The 14,889-nt window shown below is 37.6% G+C and overlaps 1 protein-coding gene across 13 annotated transcripts in view; it reads right to left on the reverse strand.

The window, feature by feature from the left end:
- SLC4A4 (solute carrier family 4 member 4) overlaps nucleotides 1–14,889 on the reverse strand; it is a 396,171-nt gene that overhangs the window by 171,181 nt on the left and 210,101 nt on the right. For 8 of the 13 annotated variants that reach the window (XM_023637993.2, XM_070263715.1, XM_023637994.2 and 5 more), the window contains 2 exons: nucleotides 13,020–13,180; nucleotides 5,379–5,558 (listed from right to left, as the gene is read on the reverse strand). In XM_023637993.2, coding sequence (XP_023493761.1) covers nucleotides 5,379–5,558; nucleotides 13,020–13,180 — 341 coding nt within the window. The remainder of the gene's footprint in view (nucleotides 1–5,378; nucleotides 5,559–13,019; nucleotides 13,181–14,889) is intronic. The other 5 variants (XM_070263714.1, XM_070263716.1, XM_023637992.2 and 2 more) reach the window with 1 other exon arrangement.

The following is a 14,889-nucleotide window of genomic DNA, read 5'->3' on the forward strand; positions in this document are numbered from 1 at the left end:
CATGGAGAAAACAGCGTGAGGCCCAGGAGCCAGCTGCCCTGGCTTAAAGCTGCCACCTCTTCCAACTCCTCGTCTCCCTGCAGGAGCAGCTTTATTAAGTCTTGGATTCTCCGCATAGTTTAGGGGATCCTTGATAGCTGTTTAGCAAAGAGTAAAATCTGTGAAGGGGACAGACTTTTCTGTAAGAGGGCTAGGATGAGAAGGGGCTCTCTCCTTTCCCCTTTCCAATACCAAAGGGCAGAGGAAATAAATCAGCACTACCTCATGAGGCTCTTCCTACACAGTAAACCATAAGCAAACATCACTCCAGAAACCACTCTTACTCAGTATGAGATCTTTCTTTCTTAATTGTGCTTAAACATATTACATACAATTTAATATTATTTGTTGAGTGATTACTATGTGCCAGTTACCATTCTAAACAGTTTACATATATTCTCACTTAATTTTCATTATCTCTGTTTTACAGACATAGAAACTGAGTACTAAATTACCTCTGTAATTTTTGAGGGGGGAAAAAACTAATGAAAAATGGGGTCATAAAATTGGATTGAGGAAAAATGAAATTCATAGCTTAGGTGCAATTGGATAACCAAAGTCACTTCTCAATAAAGGACATCTGTACTCCCAGACCACAGAGGGCAAACAACTGCCTTCTATGATAGCCTAGGGGGAAAAAGTGAAGAAGCCAGGAAAAGAACAAGGACAGACTGATGATGGCTTTGCCCAAATTTCCACAAGGGTAGTGAAAGATGAATACTCGAATTAAGGTTCCTACTTGGTCTGGGTCCTCCAGTAGGTTCTCATTCATCTTTTGTAAGCTCAGACAATACACACCAAATGTATCCGTTTAAGTGGGAAATGATATTTTTAAAAATCCGATCATCCTATAAACCATGATTTTTTAAAACAGTTATCAGGTGACCTTGTCATAAACATCTTACCAAACATTTATTGAATGAATACCAATTAAGAATAAACTTCACTTTCACTTTCTAATAAAAAGCAAACTAAATACATCTTACTTGATTTTTAAATACTACCAAGGAACATCCTTAGGCTTAAATGTTACTCTTTCATAGTAACCTGCAATAATACAGAACTATTATCTAAGTACTTCAGACCAAATCATTAAGTAGAGCATATGCAACTGCTGATAGCCAAGTTTATTTTAGCCACAGAGATGGCAATTTCATATGGTTCAACCTAAAACAATAGTGAGAAATAGAGTAGGTAAAGGAAAATCCAACACCAGAGGAAATAAAAACTTTATTAATTTCTTCATGCAACACTACTTCCAAAGAAATGCCTCAATTAATATATTGAGAAATTACAGCACTAGCCTAAAATTTAGTACCTGGCAGACATGTCCATCAGAATTCATCAGATGTCTCAGACAAGTGGCAATTTCACAATAATTAACATCTTGGAAACTAGCCTGATTCTTCCTTGATTTATTACAAATAAAATGTTTTTCATTTGAAAAAAAAAAACTAAATTACCTTGAACCCCAAGCCACATCAGGACCCTAAAACATGAGAGTTAGTCTTTAGCTCTGGAAAGACAGTGATGATCTGGTAGTGGCTATGCTGGTCAATGTTTGAAAACCAGTTCTCCTAGGGAAAATTTGTATGTGTGTATGTGTGTGTGTAGTAAATTTTACTGATATAAAGGATGTGTAGCACACTCACAAATAATAATAAAATGTACAACACTCTATTGTAAATTGCATATAGCCAGTTGATTCTTATAGAATGCTTTTGTTGATTTTTACCAAACTTTTTTATCAGTAGCCAACTTACAGCTGCAAATGGCAAACAAGTATAGTTTCAACATCCATGTTGAACATCCATTACCATATACGCTAACAAGTAAGACAATAGCAAAACAATGAAGACTTATCTCAGACTTCACTCATTTGTCAATGATATGCCAAATCATATTCTTTGCTAAATTGGATAATAGTTTTGAATATCAAAAGAACATATCCTCAACTCTTTGTGCTATTTACATTTTAACAGCTATTATGGACTAAATGTTTGTATCCTCCCAAAATTCATAGGTTGAAATCCTAACCCCTGATGTGACAGTATCAGGAGGTGGGGCTTTGGAAGGAAATTAGGTCATGAGGGCAGAGCCTTCATGAATGGGATTAGAAACACAGGAGAAAGATGGTCAGTCTCCCTCTGCCATATGAAGATACAATGAGAAGGTGACCATCTACAAGCCAAGAAGAGGGTCCCCACCAAGAACTAAATCTGTGGCACCTTGTTCTTGGACTTCTCAGCTTCCAGAACTGTGAGAAATAAATGCTTGCTGTTTAAGACACCCAGTCTATGGTAATTTGTTCTAATAGCCCAAGTTGACTAAGACAGGGGCTATAGACATGACACATTTTTAAATTTAATCTGCATTACTAGAATTTTCTCCATGACTTTTTTAAGTCTAGAGACAATTGACAAAACAATAAATCAAGCCCGTCTTTGTAGCATGTGCTGATTTCGATGGTGGAAGGACTACCATCATGGCCAATTTTCAGCTTCCAATATGAAGTCACTTGAATGCAGAGTTGGGAAGATGTGACAGTAGCACTCTATTTTATAGTATTTCCATCACACAGATGCAATAGATGTAAATAACCTGAACAGTGCAAACTACAGTAAAATAAATAAGAAGTGATGAATTGTGAGTATTTATTACCTTTGGTTTTATATCATTATTTAATTGTATGTTTATATAATTTAACTTTTAATAGCAGCTATGTTTAACAATCAGCTCACAAAATTCTGATAACAATTGTCTCTTGTGAGCAGCTAAGAGGTGGCTCCAGCATACCACTGGGAAATGAAAAAACTTCCAATTCTGAAGTATCTCCACAAACTTCAGCTACTAATTACATTGTTGCTATCACAACTAAAGCTGGCAGTGTCAATGAGTCTATTTTCTAGCCTAAGATGGAAGACTAAGGTGACTTAAGTTTATCTAGGCTTTACAAGAGGATATTAGAATCTAGCTCCAACTACAATAGATATAAGATTCTGGTTTATTAAAATAGAAGCAAAGTACCAGAATTCTTTACTTTAGAAATTTATTCTAAGAACACTTCATAATAAAGATATTAAGTAATTAAACCCTAACATATAAAGGCAACTATATAAACTTGCAAGTTAAGAACAAGTGCCTCCAGAAAACCAAAAATTTGCCCCCTGATAATTTATAATAATGTAGCTTGGAGGCACATGAAAGTCATTACCATAGAATTTCTCAGAGCCAAATCTTGCCTCTGGATATTTAAAAGGAGTTAGGTAACACAAATGCCAATAATAATACGTTTTAAAAGGCCTAATCATATTCCATGCTTCAGGGTGTAAGCTGATCAGCTGAAGAGCCAGAAGAGAAAAGAACAGCCTGCCCTTCCTATTTGCTTTCTGCCCAGCATATACGACATTTCACAAGTGAAAAGGTGAATGACAAGGCAATTTCAACTTGCCTCTGAAGTACAAAGATCTACTGAGAGGATAAAAGATTGAATGACAGAGATATCAGCTCATTAGCTGTATTCCACATCCAAATACTTTCTCCTAAAACGCAAGATACTGGCTTCCAAGATCCATCTGTTCCTAATTTCTATTCTGCCTGCACTTCCATGAAAATGAAGCTCACACCATACTGGTACAAGGCACCCTCACTCTGTCATATTCGTTCCTTTTCTCTTTGCAAATATAGCAATATTTGAAAACAGTACATTTTCTTGCTTCTTTCTTTATACTACCACCAACTTCATGATAAAAAAATAAATCTCCAAATAATGGAATTTCATTTTATATGAGAAAGAGGATAACAAATAGGATATAAAAGACAGACTTTCACTTTAATTTCCATAACTTTAATAACATGGGTTGTTTTCAAAATGAAATATTTGTGACATCAGTTATAAAAAACTGTTCACCCCATAACATTTTCAGCCATTAAACAACCTCTTTCTTCAAAAATACAATAAAAGGGAGGGGAAAAAAACTAGAGGAGACACACAAAAGCAAAACATTTCCAGTCAGCAGCAATATTCCAAGTAATGGTAGAACGATCAAATTGTAGTAGGAATGTTCTAGATTACATTCTTCCTTTTGTAAACTTTTTTATAAAGAGTATTTTTATTTTAATTATTTATTTATAACCTGTCTTGCTTTTTAAAAAAGTTATGGCAGCAGTTAAATCAATATATAAGTCACTCAATAAAATTAAACTTTTCATTTGGTTCTACTTAATGACTAAACACTCATTAAGAAACTACAAAGACGAAATGGTTCAAAAACATATCAGAGAGAGTTTGCTGCTAGTAAACTCTCTTCCCCCCAACTATTAATTTTAATATTAAGTCAGAAAACTCAGTTTCCAGAAATGGAGTAACTGAGTTAGAATTCAGTTTATACAATTCACTTAGCCCACCTCTGCCGTGACAATATGTTTTATGTTATTCTGAAAGTGCAGCTGAAGGCAATGAATTAGAAGCTCCTTTATCTACTCATTTCTCTTAATACTGAAAAAGCCTGGGGGTGAGATGGGAGAGATCTAGTTCTACCAGCACAATGCTTAGCAACTCTTTCCACCATGCTTTCATTTTCCATACTTCATGGAAATTAACTTCTCCCTTCTCAGATTGCACACAACCATGAAATTTATTTGAAACAAAGACAATGATACAGAAGACAGACACTTTACAGGAAACTGGTAAACACAATAAAGTATGAATAAGACACAGGGCCTTTCCTTTTGCTATATAATGGATATAATGGGGTGAATATGCCTCCTTAGATAATTACTCTCACATCTAACTATCATCAGATAACAAAAGAGATTCTCTTTCAAGTAGTAAAAATAATGTTGAGTCCTACTCTGATAAATGATCACTTATAAGCTGGACACCATCTCACATACCAAGCAAACACTTCATGATAGGAGATTTCAGGGCACTTATCATCTCTTAGTCTATCCTCCAAATTCTGACAAACCACCGTGTCAAAATCAGATTCCTTGATGTACTCAATAATCTACAAGTTTGCTTACTCATCTGAAATATTCAGTTGTTTCATCATTATTTCAGCGTATCATTAGCAAACCATGTCAGTCCATCGGAACAGATGTATACGGAGCAAGTAAGGCATCTCGGCATTTGATGCCTACAACAACCACTGAAATCTTCCCGACAGGACTGCCAACCTGCCCGATTGTATAAAAAGTGTCATTATGAAATGGCTGTGGCACATGAACTTGAGAAAAGAAGAAATATGGAGAGAGGTTAAAAAAAAGATGACAAAAGATGGAGTAAAGGTGAAGGAGGCTGGTAAGAGAGAGCAGCAGCCAATCGGCCCCTGCATTACCATTATCAGGGTTGGTAAACATCCTACTTGCGCTGGAGACTGTCTTCCCAATATCAGCCAGAGATCGAAGGTTGGATTTCTTGGTCTGATGCCGATGCTTCCGGAGCAAAGTATATGTCACCTTATCCTTAAGGTCAGGTTTCAATAGGCCTGTCTCAATCTGATGGTCAACAATCATCTCTGAAACAGAAACAAAGCAAAACAAAAACAAAACTCAGTCACAAGACCATGAAGTTAATTTTTTACTCTAACTTTGATGTCATCCTCAAATTTAAGATCAATATACTATTTTCCAAATTTCCAACTTCCCACTTACAGGGATACTGCATTAATGAAAGAGTTATAAATATTATAGTATTAATTACATGTTTGGAGAGGAAGAATTGTCTTGATTTCTTTTCAATTGCAGTTAATAGTGAATTTATGTTCATCGCATTGTTCTATGAGTAATACAATAAGTCAGGAATTTACACTTTTCCATTAAGTAAAAAAAAGATGGTATCATAGCAGACATATCAGAAATATAAATCAAGTGAAAAAAGCTTCTAGTATGCAAAATTCGATGTAGCGACATTATTGATCTTTAAATTTATTTTCCCCAATTCTTCCGTAATGTTATATTTTCTTTATAATAGGACAAAATAAAGGAAAACAATACCTTTCCCCATATCAGGTTATTTGACCACCGATTACTCCAATGAAGAAAAGATTAAACTACAAATTTATGCCTTCGTCATTTCTAAGAAGGGAGGCATATTCTTCTTGTTTAGATCTAACTAAAGCCTTTCCAATATATTCCATTACTCATTTTAAAGTATAACCTGATCAGAATTTTCTATGAAATTTTAAAATCGTAGTCTTACTACAAAAAATAAAATTTCTATTAGCTTTTTTTTTTAGAATGCTTTTAACTAGAAAAGATGAGTGTTTCATAGAAATTGCTCTACGGGTGGCTCTGCTAAAGGACAGGTTTTACTCTAATAAAAAGTAAGAAATCCTTTTTCTCCCAAGTCAGCATGCCAGCCATATGGCATCAATGTAGCCTGGTGTATCCTATTCTAACGTGACATCACAGGTCAACATTTCCTCTGTCCAGAATGGGGCTCAGGACAAAACATCATAGAATCTATGCAAGATGCACAATGGAAGGACAATGTCTCACTCCATGCAGGTAGAGCTTTGTCCTCTGCGTAGAACCAGAACAATGAATCCCAAGCCTACCTTTTCAGGTACACGGGTGCATCTAGCACACGTCAATATTTTCCCCTTGGGCAAACTTCCCAGTACACAAAAGTGGAGAAGGGAACAAAAGTTCTTCTTTTCCAAAAGTCTGACAAGAAAACTGATGGGCACTGTAGGATAACAGCCTCTCCTGAGCATTCCCGTCTCTTTGTAAAGAGAAGTTACAGATGTTCCAGGGGCTTGGCTTGGGCATCACTGCACCTCTCAGAGTCCATCTTTATAGCAAGCACTCAGAACTGGCCTCACAGCGTATAGCCAGAAACTGACAATTTACACAGTGTACAGTCAACTATTTGGAAGCCAAGCAGAGGCTGAATTCAGGACATTCCATCACACGCCTTACACAGAGACCATAAACGTCACACAACGCTGGACCATGGTAGGAAGCCTGGGTAAGGCAGGAAGAGTTTCTCCCATAGGAATGTTTGGTTTGAGTGTGGCCTTTAGCTCTGAGTATTTTTAACTGCACAAAGTCTAAAGTCTACTCAGTAAAACTCTCAGAACTGATCCTGTAATTAGAATTAACCCTCTGCTCCACGGTAAAATATCTAGATGCGACAGAACACAATCCCTCTACTTTCCCTTTAAGTTCAACGTGGAAAGTCCATTCTACAGAAGAACCATAAAAATAAACAAACAGCCCTACCATATCTGCCGCAAGTGTTATCAAACTCCTACACTAATTCCAGGGTTGTGGATTAAAGTGTTTCTTATCTGCCCTTCCTGGCAGGGCCTCCCTCTATTCTCGCCCCACTCGTTGTAATCTCAAACCAATCCATATACAAGCACAGCCAGCCCTCTGTTACTAATGCCTGGAAATCACCAGTTAGAACAGGTTAAACATCTGTGTGGCTTCTGCCCTTATTAAGTTTCCATAAAAATGGCCCACATTACAGGGATCTCTTTACGTATAAACTACAAAACCTTTCAAGGAAAGTGGGGGCAGTAACATTTCACAGCTACACTGAAATTAAGCCTTCAGTGTTCAAAATCCCACAGCCACTACCAGTTGAGAGAGAACGGGCCAACTCTAGATGACAGCAGAGCTGAAAGGAACTCAGGGAGCACCAAGTTCAACTTCTTGTTACACAGATGAGAAAAGAGAGGGCCAGAGAGGAGACTTGCTCACAGACATAGCCTAATGAGAGGCAACCCCCCCCCCCCAAATCAAACCATGTTTTTTGACTCACGGTTTAGACCTTTTTTCCATATCACACAATATTTTTCTTTATTTAAAAAGGAAGCTCTAGACCAAAAAAATATTCAAGACGTGCAGAGCTTCTGCAAACCAAGAGAAAGATGGCCACATACCAGAAAAAAACGCCAAAGGTGATGAACAAACATTCTTAAAAGAAATGCAAAGGCCCAAGATATATTCAACTTCAAGACTAAATTTAAACAAATTTATACAAATATAACCAATTATGAGATATCTGTTAATCTATCAAAGTGGCAAAATTTAAAAGACTAATCCTCAGTGATGTGAAGAATGCATGCAACAGGCAATTCCATACACTGATGATGACAGTAATAACTAGTACAACCTTTCTGGAAGGCCACATGGCAACTACATAACAAAACCCTTTAATATTTTCAAACTAGTTGAACATTTCGCCATTAGAGATCTACACTAATGGTGATGGATGGTAATTAGTCTTTGGGTGGTGAACATGATGTCATGCACACAGAAATTGAAATATAATGATGTACACCTGAAATTTATATAATGTTATAAACCAATGTTATCTCAATAAAAAAAGAAAGAAATCTACACTAAGGAAATAAGCGTCTTCACAGAAGAGTAACAAAAATGCTCATTCACTTCTCTTATTTACAATAAAAACTTGAAGGCAACTTAAATGCCCAATAATCCTTTGCAGCCATTAAAATGATATTTATGTTTAATAACATGGAAAGATATTCATACTATGTATTTAAGTTAAAAAGGGCAGATTAAAGTGTTACAGTATGATCCTATTTTGTAAAATAAATTGCATATGTGTAAACTGAGATGTACAGAAAACCTGCTGGGAGGGCAGCTCTAAACGATCAGATCAGTGGTATTTTAATTTCTATGTGTTATATTTTTCTGGATTATTTAAAAATGAACATATATTAGTTTTGTGATTAAAAATAAATATATTACCATTTTTAAAACATAAAAGGTATAAAAAAGCAAGAAACAACATGACAACATGCACAGCTCAGGCATGCCTTTAAATATAAAAATGAGAACTCCAAAAATAGAGCTACATTTTCCTAATCCATTTCCCAACATAATAAAACACCTGAAATGGCTCATTTTATTTTTTAACATAGGAGGGAGGAAAATTCCCATGTACTCGGCTTCATATGTGAATGACATTCTTTCAATGTAGAATTATAATGATGACAGTAATAATAAAGCTATTAATCCATGAAAATGGTGTTTTATCCTTTAAATACTTTGAAGACAAATTTTTCTATTAACGTTAAGAAGGGATTCTTCATGAAGAAAACAAGAAGAGGTCCCGAGGAGGATCAGAATTAGGCTGAATTTTTGATGTAAGCGTGAGATGTAACACCTGCTTCAAGAGTCGCCACTGCTCGTGGCCCTCGCGCCCTCACGCGGCAGGATCTTTGCACCTGAGAGGGTGGGCGTGCCTCTCAGAGGAGGCCAGTGAGGAGGAGCAGGTGGGCTGCAAAGAAGGATAAAAATCACGGTACTGTTTGTTTGATATAATCACCCTCACTGGTATTTCTTTTTCTTCTCACTTGTTGAGGTAGAACTGGGGTGGAGGGGAGATGCGTCTTCAGACCTAGCTGTACGTAATTCTCAACTCTGAATTAGCAGCATGATTCAGGACAAAACGACTTTGCTTCATCCTCTGCTGGAAAAAGATTTTTAAATAACCGAATAATGGCACTAGCTCTTCAAGTTACTGGGCCATCTTCTGTCATTTAAAATGAAACAAGGGCTTTTTTTTCCTTCATGTTTTTACCCCTCTGTAAGGTTTTGATTCTTTCAAAGGATTTTTAAGTACTTCTTTTCAGCCAGTTAGACTCTCTCAAGCATGCTCTTCTCCCCACTCCGGCAAATCTGGTCCTTTTTCTTTCGTCCTTTTTTTGTTTCACTTGTGATGTGCATTTGCCTCTGAACTGTTTTCCTGTGTTCTCAGCTCCAGAATGACAACACTGGCTCTCTGCCTGCTTGCCCCAGGGACTACAGAGCAAGCACAGTCCTGAATGAGGATACCTCAAAGGACCTCATGGTATCTAACTTTAAAATTTAATGAAAATTTTTAAGGTAAATGCATGGAGGTTAGAGAAAAAGTTCACAGCTGATAATAAAAAGTAATGGAAAATTAAAGTGACAATGTAAAATGCTCAATGAACCTTTCTTAGATGTAGTAAATACCAGAACCTCTCTCTTTGGCCATTGGCTAACAAGGCTCCAGTACAACGTGGGACTCTGTCTTCTACTGCACAGAAAGGATTAGTTGCTGAAGCTCCTCAAGATGGCTGTTTTTGGTGCTGAAGATCTCGGAGACAGTTTTACAGAAAAGTCCAAGTATGCAATTCAACTTTAACTTTCGTCACCCCTGCTGACCAGCTCCAGGCATAGCAAAGAGGCTGCTAAATTGTTTCCAGCTCCATCCACTACACCTTCCAGAATCTTTTCTCCTGCTCATGAGGTCCCTGAGCATCTCTCTACCTGACTCAGTCTACACTCAGCCCTCTGCCAGGTGACATGTAGAAAGATCTAGATAAACTCATTTATACTGGGATAGCCATGCAAGTATGTAACAATTATACCTGATGCTCTCATTTAATTCTCACATCTCTGAGAGGTCCACCTTCACGCCTGCTTTTACAGATAAGGAAACCAAGATTGCTAAAAAGTTAAGAAACTTGCCTTGTCCATGGTCACATACACTACTAGAGGCAGACTTTAATTAAAACTTCCTCAAATTTAAATCAATCATCCTTTCTACAACACCACTCTGCATCTCGCAGAATTAATATATGATCTCTGCCAGAGAGTATGTATATTTTAACAGAGGGCAAACCCTAGGCTCAGTGAAATGAATCTCAAATGGTAGAATTTCAGGCAGTAATGATGGCCTCCAGGAGGACTTCTTTTTTTAAATATAGGAACCTTTCTGCTGACTTTTAAACCACAGCACATATTCTCCCCCTAGATTGCCTACACATTGCCCAGTCACACAAGTTTAATTTCCATTTTGCCCTGCATTTATCCACTTCTGACTTATTTTTTCAACTTGTCTGATTTCAAACATCTTTGCTCCAGATTAGTTCTTAACTCTAAGAATACAGAAATTGCAATTCTCACTCAACAACTAGATTGATTTTTGCTAACATGATACTTTTTTGGATAATAATCTCTCTCACAGCTTTTAACAAATGAAAAAGAGTTAGTGGAACAAATTGCCGAGAAAACCATTCCTTCCATTGTTTATCTCTGTCTTTATCAATGGCTTCCATCTTCCATTGGTAGAATAGTCCAAGCTCTCTCGTCATATATCAAATGTCCATTTTCAGCCTCCCTTGCCTTGTCAAATATGAAAAGTTTCACATAAAGAAGCATTTCTTACATTATCTTCTGACTACCTATGTGGATGTGGATTTGTAACTTATCCCATTTACAAAATGATAGATTTGCAAACCTAATTCCAGGGCCTGGAACAGTGTCTGGCACATTGTAGAAGCTCACACGCTACTGCTGAATAAATGCATGAACTATTTAATTCAGTCTACTCAGCGTCTTCACATTGGTCTTTCTCCCTTCTCCTTAGGGAGGAGGCACCTTAAGTACCTCAGACGCATGGAAAGTGTGGGGCTTCTTTGCAGATCTAACTAACAAGCTCTCTGAAGAAGAATCAGATAGACATACATCAGCTAGATATATGCCTCAATTGACAACTAATTGTTTCTTTCAATACAAATGCTACAGCCTTGCCATCGTCTATAAAGACACAGAGGCCATAGACAAGCCTTTCATCTACAGATATTCAAAGAAATTTTAACGTCTGAAATTATACTGGAATTTTACACTGGTCACTTTGGGGGGCCAAAATCCATCATCCTCTTCCCCACAAGTGAAGGTGGGCACCTGCAGACCCCTTGGGAAAATGTAGTCATCCAAACAGGTCCAGTGGTCACCTGGTGATGGAATTTCCCAGGAATAACAAGCAGAGCCCCTGCACCTCTTTTTGAGGGAAACACGATCTACAGAACACCTGGATCTGAAGGGTCATAAGGGAGGTTAGGCCAGGCTCTTGCTAGAAAATGGAAACAATTACTACTGTTTAGAATGTAGTGATGTGTGCCCAAAGTGTTTAAAATGGTAAGCTAACGTCCACTACAAAAAACTACACAACGCTAATCACAAAAGATGCCAAAGCTGCCCTGCACCATGAGGTGCAGAGACTTGCTGATGGTTGTATAAATGACACTCGGCACCAACATGGCCTGACTAAGTCAGTGACTCATAAGGTTCTGCCGGTTCCTTGCCACACACAACCTTTCTCTACACACAGTTAAAGGAGCCTTACTTCCACCTACAAAATCAGCCCCAACCTAGGAACTAGATGATTTTCCTTCTGACAGAGGATTTAAACTCTATTTTAAAGATGAAAAAACTGAGGCCCAGAGAAGCTCAGTGCAATGTCTAGGGTCCAAGATTTCTAGAAATTTAGTGTCCAGATTCGCAGTCCAATATAACCAAGGGTGGGGGTAGATGGGGCCCCTCCATTCAAAATATTAATCTCATGCTAATAAGTGAAGGAAATGAATGCAAATCTGTTATATACAATATGATCCAAATTTTAATCTAAAAGTAACACAAAAAATGAAAAGTATAAGCGAAAAGATTGAGAAACAAAGCTAGATAGAAATACGGGAAAATGCTAATAGTGACTATGACCCAATGGAGGTACAATAAATGATTTTTTTATTTGCTTCTCAATATTTGTCTGTATTTTCCAAATTTTCTATAATAAATCTTACTAGTTTTAGAATAAAAAGAAGAGAGATAAGGGGCTGACCCCACGACCTAGTGGTTAAGTTCAGCATGCTCTGCTTTGACGGCCTGGGTTTGGTTGCCGGGTGCAGACCTACACCACTCATCAGTGGCCACATTGTGGCAGGGACCCACATACAAAACAGAGGAAGACTGGCACAGATGTAAGCTCAGGGTGAATATTCCTCAGGCAAAAAGAGGAAGACTGGCAATGGATGTTAGCTCAGTGTGAATCTTCCTCAGCAAAAAAAGAGAGAGAGAGAAATGTTGTAGAATTTCCAACTCTGCTTACACTAGAGGTCATCTGCATTGATGGCAACTCTTGGATTGGTAGGAATAGCTGAAAAAATGATAGGAACCTCAAACAACATACTTACCCACCAACTGTGGCAGAGAAGAAGCCTCCCTGTCGAGCATGATGGATCCTTTCTCCATACACGTCCTCAGCTCAAATAAGCTGTGGAGGGACAATGTGGCCACATGGGGCTTGCTCCACCTCTCCCCACCCTGTTCCACTTTTTCTTCAAACTTAATCCACCTAGGAAGATGAGATTAGTGAACAGCAAATTAAAAGTGTTCTAACCTCCTCTGGAAATAGCAACATCAACCCCTCCATCTTCACCCCCTCCAGCACTTTCAAAATGTCTCCTTTTGTGGAGTCTTAAGAGCTTATTGTATCATTAATTACATTACCTTTATAAGTACACCAAACAGAGTCACTAGACCGCTCCCTCCTCTAATGTTAGAGAGAAAGAAAACAAACCAAAAGGAGCCAAAGCATCCTTGGTTTTGTTTCTGCCTATACGTAACCATGAAATCTGTGAGAATGATTATTTAACTAAACATTTTAAATAAGGTAGGAAAAAATATGCATTTCAAAATTCTCCATGTGGGTAGAGCCTACAATGTGTAAAAATAGCCACCATTGTGAGAATTCTGTGGTGCTTTCACAAGGCAAGTGTATATAAGGTGAAGTATCAGTTATGAACCAACATTTATCTTAAATATTCGAAAAACATGCTGTGTAAAGTGGTCAGGTGAACATAAAATTCCCCCTTAGTGCTTAAAGATGGCCAGCACAAGTTGCTGTCTCACTTTAATATATTTTTCTCAGCTGACACATGCTCCCCTCTCACCGAGATTTCAACAGAAGCCTTACGCTTCAAGTCTGGCTCCACGTGTGTTTAAAAATACACAAGCTCAGTGAACAACACATCTATTCTGATAATAACAGATCTCATACTAACCATAGCAATGGAACAAAAAACCCTCTTTCATAGCTGCTTCTTTCTAAGACTCCTAGACATTTTGATAACTTAGTATTTTATAGCAAGAAAGAAAAGTTTAATGGAAATGAGAGAAAAACACATTTGACAGTCTTCATATCCCACACATCACACATATAGACTCTTCCTATGCTGGTAAAGGAAAACAAGAAAGCAACATCAGTTTACTATTCACCATGACCCCAAGAAAAATGCTTCTTTCTCTTATGTCAAACCTTCTGAAAGACATTGAAAAAGATAAAGAGGAGGTTAAAAAATTGTTTTTCTACATTCTTCTCCCAAAAGTTTAATGATTGAAAAATGTTTTCCTAGAAAAAGCTAAACGCTCACTAACTCACTAAAGAGAACAAAGGGCAGAGGTCAGAGGAAGCTCTCCATAAGGCACTATTTATAGACTGCTCACCACCCCCGGAGGAGGGGAACCAGGAGTGAAAACAGATCAAGAGAGCAGCCACAGTGTCAAAGAAAATTCAGAATTTTAATCAAGCCCATCACTCATGTGATTCAGAAGTATTCTGGCCATACCCAAAGGCTCTCCCTCCATACTCCTCGCAGGAAGTCTCTCTGGCCCAGGCAATTCTCACATTTCAATGGCAACCTCATCCTCAACCTGACCTTCAATTACAAGACCCTCCTACTTTGACCTATATCCCAAAAAAGTGGGCAGTGGAGATTTTTACATGTTTTCCTCCCAAGTTAAAAAGCCAACATCACCAACAAAGTTCTAAAATTTCAAAACTGGACCTTGTTTATTTCTACAAAAGTGGCTGCAAACATTCCAAGAGAGAAAGAAAGACCCTGAATACTCGTGTGTGTGTGTGTGTAAATTAGTAGTTCTTCACTTTGGTTGATATTAGAACCTCAGAAATAGAAGGAAGTGGGAGAAAAATGAAAATTTTACTTGACACTCACAGAATTCTATGGATTTGCCAAAAAAATAAAAGGTAGTTGGGGTTATTTC

This window comes from Equus caballus, chromosome 3 (genome assembly GCF_041296265.1).
Source record: "Equus caballus isolate H_3958 breed thoroughbred chromosome 3, TB-T2T, whole genome shotgun sequence".
Taxonomy (NCBI): Eukaryota; Metazoa; Chordata; class Mammalia; order Perissodactyla; family Equidae; genus Equus; species Equus caballus.